The sequence below is a fragment of the Hippoglossus hippoglossus genome, chromosome 11 (assembly GCF_009819705.1).
Source record: "Hippoglossus hippoglossus isolate fHipHip1 chromosome 11, fHipHip1.pri, whole genome shotgun sequence".
NCBI lineage: Eukaryota > Metazoa > Chordata > Actinopteri > Pleuronectiformes > Pleuronectidae > Hippoglossus > Hippoglossus hippoglossus.
In genome coordinates, this window is record NC_047161.1 from 20,951,954 (window position 1) to 20,971,016 (window position 19,063).

At 39.1% G+C, this 19,063-nt stretch overlaps 1 protein-coding gene across 1 annotated transcript; it reads right to left on the minus strand.

Annotated features, from left to right (window-relative positions):
* Positions 1–801: 801 nt before the first annotated feature.
* On the minus strand, positions 802–17,649 carry LOC117771150 (asparagine synthetase [glutamine-hydrolyzing]-like). The gene is made up of 13 exons (XM_034601258.1): positions 17,528–17,649; positions 15,219–15,474; positions 14,290–14,527; positions 14,021–14,206; positions 13,832–13,933; positions 12,065–12,192; positions 11,845–11,971; positions 10,516–10,622; positions 9,312–9,412; positions 8,833–8,914; positions 8,544–8,699; positions 7,041–7,327; positions 802–812 (listed from the first exon to the last, which is right to left on the minus strand). The coding sequence occupies exons 2-12, from the start codon at positions 15,465–15,467 to the stop codon at positions 7,118–7,120; spliced, it is 1,686 nt and encodes a 561-aa protein (XP_034457149.1). The 5' UTR covers positions 15,468–15,474; positions 17,528–17,649; the 3' UTR covers positions 802–812; positions 7,041–7,117.
* Between the last annotated feature and the right edge of the window lie 1,414 nt (positions 17,650–19,063).

Consider the following 19,063-nt stretch of genomic DNA (forward strand, 5'->3'; position numbering starts at 1 on the left):
AAGGGAATAGACATGTTAGATCCCAAACAGCTTCCTGTTTCATGGCGAACTAGATGTTGCCATGGCAATGATGTTTTCTTGAAAATTCAAAAGGAGGCGATCAATTTATTTTGACTTCAAATGTGAAATATTTTATATGAAAATATACTTTGTCAGTGAGATACGTATCCGTCTGGACAGATATTTTTTTACACCAGATAAAACGACCACCTGAAGCTGTGCAGAATAATAATTAGAATAATTTTGCAGAGGGGAACTTGCACACCTATCAACAACTGAGGGATCTGAAGCAGAAACTATTTATACAGACATACAAAAATCAAAGACAAATGCAAAGTCAACTTTATTGTCAATTCTGCCATATAAGGACATAGACCGGATGAAATGCTGTTTCTCTCTGATACCTATATGTGAACATATAGGTATACGGTACGACAGAAGATATAAGTAGGCAACATATTAAGTACTCAATACATAGTACATAGTACGACATAGTACGCAGTCATAAGGCCCTCATTGTATTTGTGCTCAGCCCACAAACATGACCGTACCTGTTCAACTCAGGAATGTCATTGATGTTGACAACAAAACTTAATCCTTCATCAATCATATCAAAATATTTCTCAACTTCCGGTGTATGCCTGACATTGATAAAGTCTATATCAGGAATGAGTTCAACACTCCTAATTGCATTTATTACTGCAGAAAATCTTTTGAGATTCACCTTTAAACCTCCGTGAAAATCAATATTGGGATCAGATGACTTTCCCATCCAGTAGCCGCATCACACCTTTTGGTCCAAAGTTCCAAATCTTTCCATCCTTCTTGGTTTGATTAGTGGAACATGGGGATCAGAATCTGATACCCTAAACAAATGTTGTGCCAGTGAGTCAGTTAGAGCTACTGAGACAACATGGTGATCACTGTTCCAATATAACCAATAAGTTTGTCTTTACTCCGACCTTCTCTTTACCATTCTTTCTCAAACAAATGATCTGCCCCATGTTTTCATAACATCAGTGAATATGTCACATATGGATGGTGTGATGGTGTCTGTTCTAAATGGTGATTGTGGACAGTATGTTTTTTTGACCTGCCGAAAGCTGAGATCATGGGAATGTAGGAATATTTATTTCGGCCAAAGACAACGGGCGTATGGGCTATAGATCAGGGACATATCCCTCTACTCTTAAAAAGGGGGAGGTTTTTGTGCGGGTGGAAACTGTGTTTTCATGTATTAGGACAAATTATTGTGTGTCCTGTCGTAAGGGAGTGATGTTTTTTTTATGCTTGCATGCCAATTAAATTTAAATGATGTGCTGTGGCATGGGTTGTACACATTTATAGGCAGGCCTAGAATTAGGTAACCCCCCTGAACACTTTAGGAGAAATTAAGTGGTAGATTCGTTCTTATCTGTGAATGTCCTTGGTCTGTAAATCATCTCAGTATTTCCATCCCCCCAGCCACCTCCACCATTGGTGCTTGCGGGGCTCCAGGTTGGGAGGAAGGTTGGATTTGATGCATGACCAGCCTCTCAAAGCACTTCATGATGGTGGGAGTCAGTGTGACAGGGCGGTAGTCGTTAAAGCTGGATGGGGATGACCTCTTCGGCACAGGTATGATGGTGGTGGTTTTGAAGCATCAGGGGATAATGGCCTGACTCAAGGAGGTGTAGAAAATGTCCGCGAGGACATCCTTCAGTTCTTCCGCCCAGTCTTTCAGCACTCAACCAGGGATGTTGTCTGGTCCAGCCGCCTTGTGAGTGATGATCTTGAGAGTGTTTTCTTCACACTGGCTGATGAGAACACAAAACATGGTCGTTGGGGGGAGCTGGTGACTTCTTTGCAGTGGTGATGTTCAGTGCAAAGAAGATGTTCAGTTGGTTCAGCAGAGAGAGGTGGTTGTGACAGGTTTGTGGTGGAGGTTTGTCGTCTGCGAGAGTCTGAATACCCTGAAACAGTGTGTCTCTGCTGTCCTTGAATTGCCAGATTATTTTCTCACTTTACACACACTTGGCTTTTTAATCAATCAATCAATCAAATTTATTTGTATAGCCCATATTCACAAATCCCAATTTGATTCATAGGGCTTAACAAGGTGTGACATCCTCTGCCCTTAACCATCAACAAGAATAACAAAAATAAAAAAAACTTTCCAAAGTGGAAAAAGAACGTAGAAACCTTTAGAGAGAGCCACATGCGAGGGATCCCTCTCCCAGGACGGACAGAAGTGAAATAGATGCGACGTGTAACTGAGAACATCAGCAAAATAACAGTATTTACAACATTGATTTGAAGAAACAGTAATGGAAAGTAAATTTATTGAGGAGTTAATGAGGAGTAATGGTATGTAAGTAGGCATATTGTATATCAAGCAGTCTTGTTGAAAATAATAGTCCACGATGAGCAGCCACCACGATCAGGATCCGCCACAACTATCAGATCCACTGCCACACATCTGGATTCACCATCACTATCCGTGATCAGCTGCCAACACGATATATGATCCTCCAATACGTTCATGATCTGCCATCACGATCTCTGATTCGCGATCCACCATCATAATCCACGATGTGGCCACAGCTGGGGCCCTGGATCTGCGGACGATAAGGCAAAGGGACTCCGGGGAAGAAGTCAAGTCAGTAACATGTATTGATGAGACATTCATTTCTTTGATGTTCAGGATGAGAAGAGGAAGGAGAAGCTGGGAAGAGAAGCTCCGTGTGTCATGTGTCCCCCGACCTTCTAGACCTATAGCAGCATAACTAAGAGCAGGTCTAAGACAAGCCTGGACCGGCTCTAACTATAAGCTTTATCGTAAAGGAAGGTTTTAAGCCTACTCTTAAACGTACAGATGGTGTCTGCCTCCCGAACTGAAAGTGGGAGATGATTCCACAGGAGAGGAGCTTGATAGCTGAAAGCTCTGGCTCCTCCTCTACTTTTAGAGACTTTAGGGACGACAAGTAAGCCTGAATTCTGGGAGCGCAGTGCTCTAGTGGGTGATATGGTACTATCAGCTCTTTGTATAATGGTGCCAATTGTTAAGGGCCTTGAAGGTGAGGAGGAGAATCTTAAATTATATTCTAGATTTAACCAGAAGCCAGTGTAGTGAAGCTAATACAGGAGAAATGTGCTCTCTTTTCCTGGTTCTTGTCAGGACACGTGCTGCATTTGGACAAGCTGCAGAGTCTTTAACGACTTACTGCTGGAGCCTGATAATAAGGAATGCAATAATCAAGTCTGGATGCAACAAAGGCGTGGACTAGTTTCTCTGCATCTTTTTGAGAAAGGACATGTCTGATTTTGGAGATATTACGCAAGTGAAAGAAGGCGGTCCTAGGAATTTGTTTTAAGTGTGAATTAAAGGACAAATCAGGGTCGAAGATCACTCCCAAGTTCCTGACTGTTTCATTGGAAGCAAGGGCAATGTCGTCTAGCGCAGCTATATCGTTAGATAATGTATCTCTAAGGTGTTTAGGGAAGAGTATTAGAACCTCTGTTTTGTCTGAGTTTAATAAGAGAAAATTGCGGGTCATCCAGGTTTTTATGTCCTAGAGACATGCTTTTAGGTTATTGATTACACTGTAATGGTTTTGTTGATAGGTATCACCTGCAAAGTAATCCCGTCATTTGACCTGTTTAATGGGAGCCCACATTAAAAGACAGAAATGAGATGCAAGGCTGTAAAAGACCAATAAGGGCCAATAAATCAAATACAGTGTGTTTCTCCTCTAACAGAGAGAGGGCCAACCAGGGGATGTGATATTGCATGAGCAGACGTGTATGTGGAAGATTGACCAAATTGTATAAACAATTTGGTCAATCTTCCATGGTTTAGATAACTAAACCATGCAACTTTAGCGTTTACCATTATTGCTTCAGGACTTTAACTTAATGGCCTCTTGAAGCCTTAACTTTATGGTATCTCTTTGCAAATGGTTGGGATCTCACATCTGGGGTCTCACTCTAGGGGTCGTCCAGAGAGACGTGAATGCAGGATATCTTCCACCCTGATAAGACATCAGGAGATGAATAAATACCTTTACATACCCAATGGGAGGGGGCTGTGGGTTATAAGAACACAACTCTACTCTCTGTTCTTAGCTCATTTGTACATGTCATTCAGGTGACGTGTACTGTGAGTCCATCTGCAGATGCTGGATTAAATTTACAGAAAGAAGTGTTTGACTTTGTGCTTGATTCATAGAAATTGCCACCACAGGGCCTTGACATAGAACTTGCAATGATAAGTATTTTAGGTATCACCAGTTATGAATATTAAATAGTTAGGAGTGTCCAACAGTTTTTGGGTTGTAGCTGAAGCATCTGACATTTGCATGTATAAAATGTCACCATATTCAAAACATTTTAAAGAACGTTACTTAAATAAGCATCTTTCTGCAGTGCAGAGGGAAGCATGTTTTGTTTCTAAAGAAGAAGCACATATTCTTCCTTAAGTTATCTTCTCATCAATCCAGATTCCAAGGCATATACTTTGTCTCTTAGACAAATTTAGTTTTGTCTACATGGAGATACAATTTTGGAGTGCAACTTACACAGTACAGTATAAAAGAGTGTCATCAGAATAAGAATGAATACACTGAGTCCCAGAGGTGGTAATATCATCATCACTCTCGGCAATGTGAGACAACTCTTAAACCATTTATTGGCAACAGAGTCCAAACTAATATGAAGTTTAAAAAGAGTAGCACAGTGTTTCTTTCTGTCCAAAGCAGAAATGTCGTCATGTAGAGTGGAAGCAGTAACTGTGCTGTGGCTTTCTTCAAAGCCTGACAGTAGATAGCCTAGTACTGAGAGAAATGAAGTGGTCTGTATTTACATAGAGCTTTTCTGATCTTGATGACTCAGAGGGCTTTACAGTACAGTTTATTGCCATTCGCCCATTCACACACATTCAAACAGTGCATCTATGTGCAGCACTTCATGAGAAGGGGCAAATTTGGAGTGCAGTAATTACTTAAGTTGATCATATACAAGAGACTCTAAATGTTTTGTTGGGCTGCGGGCATGATCATTTAGAAAGAGGCCTTGAATTATTAAGGTCATCTGTTTCACCACCTTTATGCATAGGTGTTACATGAGCAGTTTTCCAGACCTTAGGAAATGTACCAGTAAAAATGCACGTTACGTAGCCGACAACAAATGGAGAGGCAAGCTTTAGTGATAGGGATACAGTTTATCCATCCAAACTGAATTTAGATTTTAGATCTATGGCCAGCACAACATTGGCCATATCATCAGTAGAGAATGGCTGGAATGAAAAACAAGGGTGTGGCCTTACCTTGGTGTCAAGGTTAATAGTGGAGTTAGAGGCTCCTCAAACAGGTTCCCAGCAGATGCTAAGCTACAAAAAGGCCTATCTGATCTGAGCACTCATCAGCTGTGGTGAGAGGAGGAAGTGGGGGAGAAGACCTACAGATAAACAAGTGTACTGCCTCCAGGATTGTAACAAGATTTGGGAATTAAATACAAATAGTAATTTGCTTTGGCCTTTCTTACTGCTGATGTGCATTTATTTTTCCAAGCTGTCAAAAAGTAAGACAGTGACCAGGGTCTCTGCGTTATTCACAATATGGAGAGGGGAGATAAAACATAGATTGTTGAAAGCATTTAATCTGGCTAATAACTCCAGAAAACTCTGTCTGTCTGTCTGTGACACGTGATACATTCAGTATCAACAAAGCATGACCAAAACAAGACGCACGTGACGTTTGAAAGAAAGCTGCAACCAGCATTACCAATCTGTCATTTGAACTTATTGATTTAGAGAATTTACACAATAAAAGTCCAACATCTATTCATTTAAAACACTAAACTTGAGCGGTTGTAAAAACACAGAATTCTGGCAATGACTAATGGATTTAAGTTAAGAACATCATTGACTACACATATACTGTTAATCAGTTATTTTATTGTGTCAATTTGACAGTTAAGGGGAAGCTTATGGGGGGAATTGAATTACAGTGCTGAGCAAACAGTTCAGGCATTTACTGTTGTGAAATCAAGTTCAACATTCCAGATAAAGCATCACAATTGTCTTAAATTCACCTTCAAATGTGGGAAACCTTTATTTTATTTGTGAAAATACAAACCATCTAAAACCATCTACACCTCATTGGCCCAGTTCCTGTTTAAAAAGCACTATTCCCAGACTTGTCAAATCTAGACTAGTTTATAACAGATTTGTGAAACATCAATCTGATTTGAGTAAATGCAAAAATTATAACTTTTTTTCATACTTCACCACCTCAGACCAGATCCTGATCAAAAATCATGAAGTTATTCCAAAGCTGGGAGGAAATAAGGCTGTCTGAGTCTGTGTCATCTTTTAAGATCCTTCTGAAAGCGACTTCTACCAGAAAGCAATTCTTTTTTTTTTATCTGACCCGTCTGTTTATTTTACTTTTTATATTATCACTTTGTTATCTTGCTTAAAGATATATATATATATATATATATTCAGTTTAATATTTCAATTAATGTTATTGACACTAGACATGTTTTAGGTGACATCTACTGATTTTGTGATCATCAAACTGATTGTATTTCATTTTAATCTAACAGCTCAGTATTCTCTTCTCTCACTGCAACCCAAGGCTTCTTTTTGTGCTATTTCCTGAGATCTTCTATCTTTCTTCTCGTACCTTACTACATAGAGTTTTAACTTCAGTGTACAGCAGTGCAAATGCTGAACAGGCCAATGGCAAAGGCTGCCAACGTGCTGTTTTCACTACATTGCAGATGTTCAAGGTGTTACTGTTTTGAAAGCAGAAATGAGTTAAGTTTAAAAGAGCCTGTAGCAGGTTGAAGAAAGATTTTTAAAAAATGATATCTAAAAACAACAGGGTGCAGCTGAAGCACATACATCAGCCTTGTGACTTTCAGACTGAGCTATGACACGTCCCCAAAGAAATAAATGAGTATGACAAAAATACAGCGACATCTGAAAATGAGCAAAATTACCCAAATTAAATCCTGGTAAGTAAAATGTTCTTGTAAGTTAAATTAAACAAAGCTACAAATAGTACATGTAGAATATAAAAAAGGTCATCCTAAAGCTGACAGAAAGACTAAGGTACTAAACCGTTTCCGTCCATCACTGGTCTTTATCTGGTTTATAGATAGACAGGGTCCGGGCTGAGGGGTCAGTGGCATTGATCCAGCGAGGCATCCAGTAATGGGAGAGCCACTCAGCCCGACCTGGATAGGACTTTTCAAACACCTGTCTGAAGTAGTAGGCCTCTTTGTTGCATGGAGGCAAGTGAGGGAATGTCTTGTGAGCCTTCTCCATCTGATCGTCGTTCACCTGAGAGAAGACGGATCAGATTAGACACCATGAGTAAAATAAAATGCCATTCTATGAAGCTTTGACAAAATCTGTCTCCTGATAAAAACCCTTTGATCACAAACAACAGCTACTATGTGTACCTTAAAAGGTTCTAAACCCCATTTTAAACATAAATGTAGCAGCAAAGATCTGATTTCTATGTAAACATATAGTGGAGTTGGTCTCCTGACCAGAGAATGAAGTCACACTCCCTGTGTATGAGTTGTTCAATTTAGTTTAGTTAGGATTAACTATAGGATGCTCACATGCACACATAAATACGCACATGCAGCACTCACTCTCACTGAGGTAAGATGGTGGATGGCTGAGACGGCGTCAAAATTGACAGGTTTTTAAGGGGAATGATTTTTAAGATATTTTGTTTACAAAGTGCCTGTTGCATATAGCTAACAGGAAAAAGCAGCAGCGACAATTAATTGCAAAAGTAGGAGGAATTTTCCCTTTTAAATACCTGGGTAAAATCTGTATACTTAATTCAGTTTGTGAATCCAGTTATTTCCCTTTAAAAACTCAATTAACAAATAGTTAAAAATATTTAATAGTTATAAAATTCATTAATGTATTTTTAAATGTTGTGCAATTGTTTTTTCAATTCCTCTGTTAATTGCCCAATAAAATATAAAATAATACATCACTTTGGAATTTGTCTATTTATTTATAGATCAATACATTGATTTGTGAACAAATTGATTTATGCCTATTTTTGTTGTACAATTATTCAATAATTAATGTTATCATTTCTTTTGTGACAATTCTGTTGTCATAATAATAATAATAATATATAATATAATAATCATGTTTAGTATCCATATCAATGCATTTGCTTTGCAGTGCATTACTGCAATTTCCTGAATAAGTCATGGAGTAAGTTTATCCATGAGTGGATGTGGACATTGGAGGCAGCTGTTGACTGCACGTGGTGCTATCAAAATGTTATGTTTTCTCTACTCTGTAAAAATCCACAGGTGAAGCTGCTATATGTACAATAAATACAAAGGCAATACATTCTTAACAGTAAACTACTTGTTATCATGGAGGCCATTCATATTTTTCCTACATACAGAACTACTGATTTACACTTGAATATTTCTTCTTCTCTCTACATGAAAGGAATGAAATTAAACACCAGTATGAGCTGCTGTATCATCCATCTTGGCCCTACATTAACACATACCATGGATTGTAGGTGTTCCTGCAGGTAGGTGTACCAGGACTTCTTCATTGACATCATACCATCACTGAAGGCTTCCTTACGCCTCCACAGGATCTCCTCAGGGATCAAGTTGAGACCTTTGAAGGACTCCCTCAGAAGGTACTTTTCCACTCCATGCTGCTTACACAGGACAAACAACACAATTATAACAAATAATTATTCATATCAGTGCCTGTTTTGGACATCAGACATCTGCAGTGAGGAAAACAGTGATTTGTCAGTCAACACATTGCTGCAAAGATCAACTGACCCGAGGAATCTTCATCTCCTCAGGCAGGGAGAGGTAGTATGCTGTGAATCTGTGGTCCAGGAAGGGCACTCTGAGCTCCAGACTTTGGGACAAAACACATTTACAAAGTCATTAACTCATTATATGATCTCTTCAAATAAAGAGGTGGGCTGTTGACTGCTGGGCACATGGGTACAGGATATATGCCCTACACCCATGGAGTTATTGGTCAAATTTGACTCCGTAGTCAGAGGAAAACATTGGAAATGTTGCCAAACCACAATGAGAAAGAAACATGACTTAGTAACCTAAATATTTCTGGGTGCTGGAATCAATATACAGGTGGGAAATTCCCTAATTGACTTTTTGATTTCTCTCCCTACAAAAGAGAAAACATTTTCAAGCAGAGAATGAACAACGCATGACTGTGTAATTTTTCTAAGTAGTAATTCTTTGAGGTGATGATGGTAGTGGTGATAAATTAAAATGAGAGTTGCTACCCATGTGCAGCAGTGGTGCGATCAGCACGGAGACCATCAAACAGGTAGAGTTCCTTCAACAGACGAACACTGTCCTCTGCTGCTGCTTTGGATGTTGGAGCCTGGAGGAGGAACATAGATCTGTCAGTAGTTACACTTTATGAAAGTTTAAGATACTGCAACCCTTCACATTCATATGATGGAAACTTACCTGTTGGCGTCTCAGAATTAACAGCCAAATCACCCTTACAAAAAACTCGATAGCTGTATCTGTGTCACTTTCATCAAATCACTAGACCGAAATGAACAGTCAGAGATATACATGTGTCTGCTTCTCCACCTTCTACATTCAATGCAAAAAAGAAAAATGTTTTTGAAGCCATCTGTAACGACTCTGGACTCAAGACTTTAATTTGAGATAAAGAGTATTTTGTTATTTTGGTACCCGTGTTTTCCTTGTGATTGGATTTGTGTTCTCCCTAAGTTTTCAGTTACCTGTTTTATTTTGAAGATTTGCTCCTCGTGTGTTTCCAACATGACTTCCTGTCTTTGTCCTGTTTCCTGCCCCTGTGTTCGACTGCACCTGTTCCTCATGTGTTTCACCTGTGTCCAATTCCCCCTGCCTTCCCTGTGTATACAAGTCTCTGTGCTTCCCTTTGTCTTTGTCAGTTAGTCGTCGTCACCTCATATCTCACATCACTGCCTTTCCCCACATCATGGTTCCTCAGTCTTTTGCTTTCTTGTGTCTTATCCATGTTTTCCAGTGTCTTTTGTTTCCCTAGTGTTTTCTATGTTTTTTTCAGTTTAGCCTTTTCGACTCAGCTCCTAGTTTCCAGTGTTTTTTCTGTTCATGGATTTGGGGATTTTGTTTGTCCCTTGCCTTAATTAAACATAAAGTGTATCAACAAGGAGGTAAATTATCACTCATATCATAGGGCATGGTAAGATCTATAAATATTTTGTTGCCTTGTACTGTGCCAAAGGCCCAATTCTTCGGACTTCACCCGCACTTCATGTCTGAAAACGGCTCAAGTGAATCTTTGTACCAAATTTGAAGGAATTCCATCAAAGTGTTCTTGAGGTATCTTGGGACATTCTCATGAGCATGGACGGATGGACTACCCAAACACATAATGCCTCTGGGCACTGGCTTTCGCTGGCGCAGAGGCATACAAATCATTGCAACAAAACCTGAGTTTGACTGATTCAGTTACTGACGACTTGCCTTGTGAAAGTAAATGTATCCCTGAGTCAGCTCATCAGAACCCTCTCCAGAGAAGATCACCACACTGTCTGACTTCTGCTTGATGTATTTTGCAACCAAGTACATCCCTGAAGTGGAACACACAGAAGTAGAAATTTCATTAAAATGAGACGGCACACTTGATGACCTTAATAGAAAGCTAGGTGATATGAGAAATTACTGAGGTACATACAGGATTCTCTGAAAGGTGTCTACATTCTTTGATTGTTTTGAAAGGGCTACACATTACAGCTGTTGCTCACATTAAGTCGTTTCTGTTCCAAACTCCTCAGCAAATAATGAAATGGAGAGATACAACGTTAAAATCTAACATCAAACACTATCTGAAGAAGAGAACAAAACAAAACACATTTGAACCCACTTCACAAAAATGCTGCAGAGAGAAACAATTATTGCGTAGTTCTGTCAGGAGAGACGCTCAGCAGCAAAATCACTTGGAAGAAAACTCGAAACCTGAGGAGACACTTAAAGGCACCACTTTGACACTGAAGTAACACAATGTAAAGATATTAAGTAATGTTACTTTATCATTGCTTGTGGTTATTTTCATTGGAAGTTTCTAACTTTGTATCATCAGATATGATCATTTCATGGCACAGTTAGTGACATTTATGTTGCCCCCACTGACATTTTGGCTTGAAAGTAATTCCACTGGAAGCCAGTGGTATTCAAATAGTGAAATCAGGAGGAAAAGGAATGCAGCGATTCAGCATAACAGACACTGTGAGCAGCCGAAATGTGAGGGACTACAGGAAGGAGGATTCAAGTACAGTCTAAATAAAGGGGTTTTCTATGCAATGTAGTGTAACTGCAAATTGGCAGTCAAAATTGAACTACCAATGTAACATCCTAGTTAAATAAAAACCTTATATACCTTAATACTTATATTCAAGCTCTCAAATAAAATATATAAGAGATAACACCATTTGTAATGCAAGTAAACCTAGGTATATATCCTACATAAACCCCCTACGTACAATGTTATTTAACAGACCTGCATATTATAATTTGTATAAGTTTATAGTGTTCAGTTTTCTGTTTAATTTAATTTTAATTATTTTTTTTATTCTAATTTCATCGAACTATTATATAAAAATCACAACTGCTGGACATAAAATATATTAGTCTCCAAATTGTCATTGTCAAAAAACACAGCATCATGGTCAAGTTGATCATTTCAGTTGGCCGAATAGCAGTTTGGCAAGCCATTTACACTACATTATGTTTTTGTGGTTTTTCAGTGCCACAAAAGTCATATTATATCATAGTGATATTTCATTTTGCACTAACCAACAGAGGCACGTATTGTAGTGATGTCATATGTCTCCAAGTGGTAGATCACTTCCTCGACTGCTTGGATGCCTTCTTCCGCAGTGAAGTTTACCTCATGGTGTTCACTGCCAATATGAGCTGCAACCTGATAAGCACAAAACACAATCTAATTTCCAGTTTCTTCTTTCCAAGAGAACCAACCACACACACACTCCTTATCAGACACTGTTCTATGTACCTTGCGAGCAGCTATGACATCTGGACTGTCCTCTGAGCCAATTGAAAACGTCTGGATGGGATACTGCAGCTTCTCCTCTTTGGCCAGTTTCACCAGTGTAGCAGCGACTAAACTGGAGTCCAGACCACCTGAAGAATAGACAATAAGGAGGATCATCGACCGAAACAGCCATTCCAAAATGTTTTATCATTAACACTTTCCAAGAAATATCTAAATTCAGGTGATGTCAATGTCAACAAAATACTGAACAGTGTTACACAATAAAAAAAAACATCAGTCCATCAGATTCTTCCATCTTATAAGTAACTTTGCTGTAAGTCTTTTTAACAATGAAATGGAAATGCTACAATCAGAAGAGTTGCTTGTGAAGTCAATGTTGGGTGACCTCTTATATATATTTCAATTTATGTTAACTTTGTGCGTGTGTAAACGTTAACACGGCTCCGTGCTGAGGATAACAACGGACAAAAACACGGTGTAAATTATGCCGCTTTGAGTCAAATTTGAATGTCCTGCTTACAGACACTTGGATGACACCACAGGAGCAATATGGAGGCATTTTCTTTTTTTTACGTTTGAAGAAGTGGTCACCACCCCTCCATCGGCATAGTGATGAGCACATAATTAGGGAATTTTCATGTTTGGGTGAACTATCCCTTTAATATTTCCAATAAAGCACCAAGTTAGAGCTTTCCTTTCACAGTTTCCACCTTAACTTCTGTGACAAATTCTTTTCATATCCAAGAAAAAAATGGTATTGTACAATAAAATATCCTAACCTGAATTGATATTGAATCAAATCAATTGGGAGCACTTGTAGACTAATCATATATGACAGTGGGAAGCCTATTAGTATTCTTATTAGTATTATTCTTCTTATTAAAGCTTGTTTTTTTGTTTTAAATTATTGTATTGTTGTGTTAAACAGGTATCATTGCTGGTAGTTGTTTTATTTTACTAGATAAATAGCTAGCAGCACAGTTAAAGTACCTGGTTAGATAGTGCTGTACTACACACAGTCATATGCAGTTAATTGACGTTTAATGTACTACTATGTAAATTCTCAAACATTTCCACTATACATACAAGTGCACTTGCAATTATTCAAAATGTTAATAGTGAAGTAAGCCTATCAGAGGTGTGAGCAGAACTACACTACTCAATTCTGAGTTTGAACAATTTCACAAATGGGCATTTTCATATTTCATGTGTGAACTATTTGTGAACTCTACATTAGGCTCTGTTCTTATAGTCATAGTCATCTCTCTAGTTGAAATAATAATAATAATAATAATAATAATAATTATTATTATTATTATTATTATTATTATTATTATTACTACTACTATTATATATATCATTATCACCCTGCGCAACTGTCCGCAAAGGACAGAGTACTGTCCCTCTGTGAAGCCAGGGGTCAGCACATCCAGGCTCCCACCTCTGTCTACTACCAAGCGTACACAGCAACATTCCCCTATGCTCTTCCCCATGGGTGGTGGATCCACATGGTGGCGGATCCATGTGGTTTTTTGGACTGGGCTGGACCTGGCCACATGGGTCGACCAGACGCCTGCCTGTGAGCTTCCCTCCCAGGTCTGACTCCAGGAGTACACCCCGGTTTAGTTTGATTCACTTACTATATATGAGATTTACAGAAGTTTTTTAATGAGGGCTTAAGTTAAATTATAATATATTAATTTCATGGGACAAATAGCCACTAGAGCAGTTTCCATACAGACTTGGGATGGCAGAATTTTGTATTACCTGACAGAAGACAACCAATTCTCCTTTGAGCCATAAGACGTTTCCTTACAGCACTCTCAAACAGGGTTCTGATGTTGCTTTTCACTGCTTCCTCATCAAAGCCTGTGGAGACATCAGTTTTAAAATATGCCAAAAAATGCTTCTCAAATGATTAAAATTAACAGTAGTTAAGAATGAACTATCACATACTTGTAGGTAGTCTCTCCAAGGAGTCATACATGGCATGTGCAGGCTCCTGTGTGCAGCAGTGAAACCGTTCCATCTGAATAGAGTGAACTTTGCCATTCTGCTTTAAATCAAAGGTCTCAACGTGCCCAGGAAGAAAAGGAACAATGTTGGCAGGGGTCGCCATTGCATGGGTAATGTCTGTAAGGCCTGTGATCAGAATAACAACAAGTTAAGCAATGCTTTTTCACACAGTATAAAAGACCAATAAAACAGGGGTAATAAATCACTACCTTTAGCCTCTGAGCAGACTGCAAGGAATCCATCATCTGTGAGGAGTTTGAACAGAGGACGCACACCATACGTATCCCGTCCCAAAAAGACTTTCCTGTTGGCAGTGTCCAGCAGAACGAAAGCAAACACGCCATCCAGCAGAGAAGCCATCTTCTGGATGCCAAAGCGGTCATACAGGTGGAGCAAAATCTCACCGTCCACATTAGTCTGATGATCAAACTCGAACTGCTTCCTCAGCTGAAAGAACGTAGCAGACAAGGGTTTAATTTAAGTTCTCATGTTCTTTATGCAAACATTCATCTCTCTCTAACGTAACACTGGATGAGACTGTTCTTTTTCACACTGAATAAATCATTTAAACATTCACAGTCTTGGTTGGAAAAAGCATGTGAACCTCTCGTCTAATATTGTCAACAAAAGCAAGTTGAGTGTCAAAATTCTATATTTCAAATAAAATATGAAATAACCATTTACATTTTTTTTTTTATGACAATAACCAACTAACTGCTTCCTGAACTCAAACTTTCATACCAGTCTGCATGCATTTTAACTGGCTGCTTGCTTGAAACAAACATGCAATTGTCAGTAGGGTTTTGATTGTTCTCAGAGATTTGCCTGAGGGGATGAACTTTTTATGAAGGCTAATGCCACACCCACAGGGTTTCTCCTTTAAAACGTGAATTCAAACCCAATTCATTTGTTTTACGTTAAATGGGGGTTTACAAAGACTGAGAGACAATGGAAGAAATCTGTCTCTCTGTACACCATGGTCATATGAATTTCTTTTATTACAATGATTATTAGTATAACTCTTTCAACAGTGTCACAGTATAACGTAGGAATTGAGGATGTCTTATTTTATCAAGGGCAGAGTATCTGAAACTTCCATCAAGTAATGTCTCTGAGGATGCAGCTTGCGTATCCTTACCGTGTGATGGTTGTAAATTTCTCCGTTGTAGCAGAGCCACAAGAAAGGAAACTTCTTGATTCGTAAAGGTTGCATGCCATACAGCTGGTCCACAATGGCCAGCCGGTGGAAGCCAAAGCAGCAGTTGGTGAAGCCATTGACATTCTCAAAGCGGAAGGCATCAGGGCCCCTGTGAGCAATCTTCATGGCACTAGTGCACTGAACTGACAGGCACTCATCACTGCCAAACAAGGCCCAGATTCCACACATTTCACAGCTGCAAAAAAGAGAGACAGGCAGATACAGTGTTGATTCATACGAGGTTTAATGATACTCGATGACATGAAATGATAACTCGGGCCCGGATCTAGAACTTTAGTTTGTCCCATTTCAATCTGCCAATCACATTTACTTCATTCGCCTTCATCAAAATTTCTTAATTGCTGGTTGGACCTAGGTCTGGGTTTTAAAAAAACTATTCTCTGATTAAAAATAATTCATAAAAAGGATGGCTTGATCACACTCAGGTCCCCAGGGGGAACTAAGTTGTGTTTGTGTTGTGGCCTTCAGGTGTAAAAAAAAAAAAAAAACACTACACAGAGGACAACCAAGCTAAAGTCTCCAGGTGTACACAGTGTGATCATCTACTAAAGCAAACTGGGCTGCTGAACTTAATTTTTAACATATATTGAATGAATGACACCTTTATGATTTATCATTTAAAATGATCTGCAGTGTTGTGTTTGATTGCAGTGTTCACAGCTTCCTCACTGGAACTCATCACCTGCATGTGTGCGTCCGCGCAGGCATAAAAAAGTTTGGTGGCGCTAGTCTGTGCACGGCACGTGTACAAAATAATAATTAAATAATATTTATTATTATTATTATTATTGATATCAATATTATTATACCACTGGTGGTTGAATTTCCTATTTTGACACTTAGTGTGACTGAAAAAACATGCGACACTTTGTGACATTTGAAATTACTCTTGGTCATGTAGGAAAATGAAACAAAATACGAATATTCAATCATTCCAGGGAAACTTAGTCCCTGTATCATTCGTTCTTTTCATATTCAATTAGAAAACCAAAATCGGAAAATTTAAAAACAAGTCATTATTTCGTTACATACACACAGTATTAGAGTGAAGTTATTGAATATTTTTGAAACATCTCTTTTCGGTGCTGCACTTTGTAGACGGTCCCTACGCACTCGTCTCACAGCCGGCTGTACGTGGAGACGGAGGCTCATATGGATGGAGAGTGGCTTGTAGCCTGTAGCCACTCTACTACGGTGGGAGAGAGGCGGCGATTGTGTTTTAACAACGTTTCGTTTATGACTCATTGATCCGAGTAATCTGACTTCCGGTTCACAGAAATCATACAAATTAAATATCAAAATCAAGTTCGGCCCGTGACCCGTTTTTCATTTCCTATTTTCGATCTGAGCAAAAAAAATCCAAACTACGAAAAACAAACCGTTATTCGTTTTTTGGTATACTAATGGTAAATGGTAAATAATGACTTGTTTTTTAAATTTCCGATTTTGGTTTTCTAATTGAACATGAAAAGACATTAAATCTCGGAGCTACTGTAAGCATTAATATCAGGTCAACTGAATATTTCAATGGTGAGCTTGTTACGCTTGTTCTATGGGAAAGTCACCCTGCCCCGATTGACCACAAAAGGGCGGAGCATTCATTTCCCAGAAACAAGTAAAGTTGTGCCAAGCTTCTGAGTCTGAGTTAAATCATGAGACTCCCAGTGAGAGGCTCCTGGTCACACAGCATTACTTTGGCTTTTCAAGCTGAAAGAAAAGCTTGAAACGGCACCTGGCACATGGTACTGCTAGAACTAAATAACTGACGCAATATGACATTTCACATTTCAGGCTACATATCGTGAATGGGAGCCACGCGAAATCATACATGTAGAATCTGAATCCGGTTCTGTTTAATTTGAACTTGTGAGTAATTTGTTCAGTAGGGAAATTAAGACACCACCCCCCCCCGCCGGTGCCCATGTGGAAATAGCACCGATTAAAAGTCTGCTTCGATATGTTCAGAAACTTTAAAGATGATCGACCTCTGATAAAAAGCTGTATTGTTGAACTATTGTTAATCCGCCCTTATTGCTGTACACCACCAGGTGTTGGGGTCAGGCTGCCGACATGTGGAGAGGTTGGCAGTGTGATGCTGATGAAACACACACACAGGATTGCACTAGCTCCGCTCCACGCGCGCGTGTGCTATTTATCACTGAGGTCTAAAGTGGAATAAAGCAGATTTTGAAGCGGGGTTCTGCTTCAGGTCCTGCTGAGTCACTTACCTTGTTCTTGGTCGTCAGTGACGTCCCTCGTCGTGCCGGACTGTGATAACACTGATGTGACTGCTCTGTACGCGGGAGTGAGAGCAACCTACCACAACTCGCACCGAATCGGAAGTGCCAGAAAAAAGAAAATCGTGGCAGATAGAAGCACTTCCGGTGGCGACAGAAACTGCCACTGATTTGTAAAGGCAGGTGCCACGCTGTGTGGAGGCAGCTGCCTTGGTTGCCACGCTGTCTGAGAGCAACTACAGCTGTTTGTGATTCATTCAATGAGATATATACTGGTTTATCGAAGTTTACTAAAGTGAAAAAACAACATCTTTACCTTGCTCTCCTCGATCTTTAGGGAAACCTAGTGTGGGTAGCCCAAACGCCCATCTACATTATGGAAACATGTTATTATGTCATTTGTTCTGTGTCGCTGTTAAGAGTCTGAAGTGTGGCACAGGAACATCTTATAAATGATCAGTAGACAAAAATAAAGGAATTAACATTGCATGGAGCCATAAAATGCTTAATAAATCATATTCAAGTTTAACTAAACCCCTAAAACATTTTTTGCAGACAATAACCCAGTATTCCTGATCCCTAAATATCAATATCTTTATGAATTTCTTTAATGATAAAATTCTAACTATTAGAAATCAAATCAAACATCTCCTGCCCTCAATTGGCACTAATACCCCATCAAGAACAGAAATCTCAGTAACGGCTGAGAATCCTACCGATTATTTAGACAGCTTCTCTCTGATCACACTTGATCAGCTGACCAAATTAATCTCATGTTCTAAACCAACAACTTGTATCTTAGATCCCATTCCTACAAAATTACTTAATGAAATTCTGCCCCTAATTGATAGTTCGTTACTGAACACAATACATCTGTCATTATCATCAGGATATGTACCACAGTCTTTTAAAATAGCTGTAATCAAACCCCTCCTCAAAAAACCCACCTAGACCCAGAGGTTTTAGCCAATTACAGACCAATATCTAACCTCCCCTTCCTGTCTAAAATCCTTGAAAAAGTTGTAGCCAATCAGCTGTGTGAGTTTCTCCAGGAAAATAATATATATGAAGACTTTCAGTCGGGGTTTAGAGCCAATCACAGCACAGAGACAGCCTTGGCAAAAGTCACTAATGACCTTCTAATAGCTTCAGATCAGGGATTTGTGTCTGTCCTCATTCTGTTAGATCTTAGTGCAGCATTCGACACAATTGACCATCAAATTTTATTACAGAGGCTAGAACAGTTAATTAGATTAAAGGAACCGCCCTGAACTGGTTTAAATCCTATTTTTCTGATCGCTCCCAATTCGTGCAAATTAATGATGAGTCATCTGTGCGCACCAAAGTTAACCATGGTGTTCCACAGGGCTCTGTGCTCGGCCCAATTTTATTCTCATTATATATGCTTCCACTAGGAAACATTATCAGGACACACTCGGTAAATTTCCACTGCTATGCGGATGACACCCAGTTATACTTGTCAATAAAACCTGAACAAAGTAATCAAATAACTAAACTCCAAGCATG

Coding starts and splice junctions, on each gene's coding strand:
- LOC117771150 (XM_034601258.1), bottom strand. CDS start 15,467: ATGTGTGGAATCTGGGCCTTGTTTGGCAGTGATGAGTGCCTGTCAGTT. Junction 11,972..12,064: donor ATGTCATAGCTGCTCGCAAG/GTACATAGAACA, acceptor TGTGCTTATCAG/GTTGCAGCTCATATTGGCAG. Junction 10,623..11,844: donor TACAATACGTGCCTCTGTTG/GTTAGTGCAAAA, acceptor GTTCCACTTCAG/GGATGTACTTGGTTGCAAAA.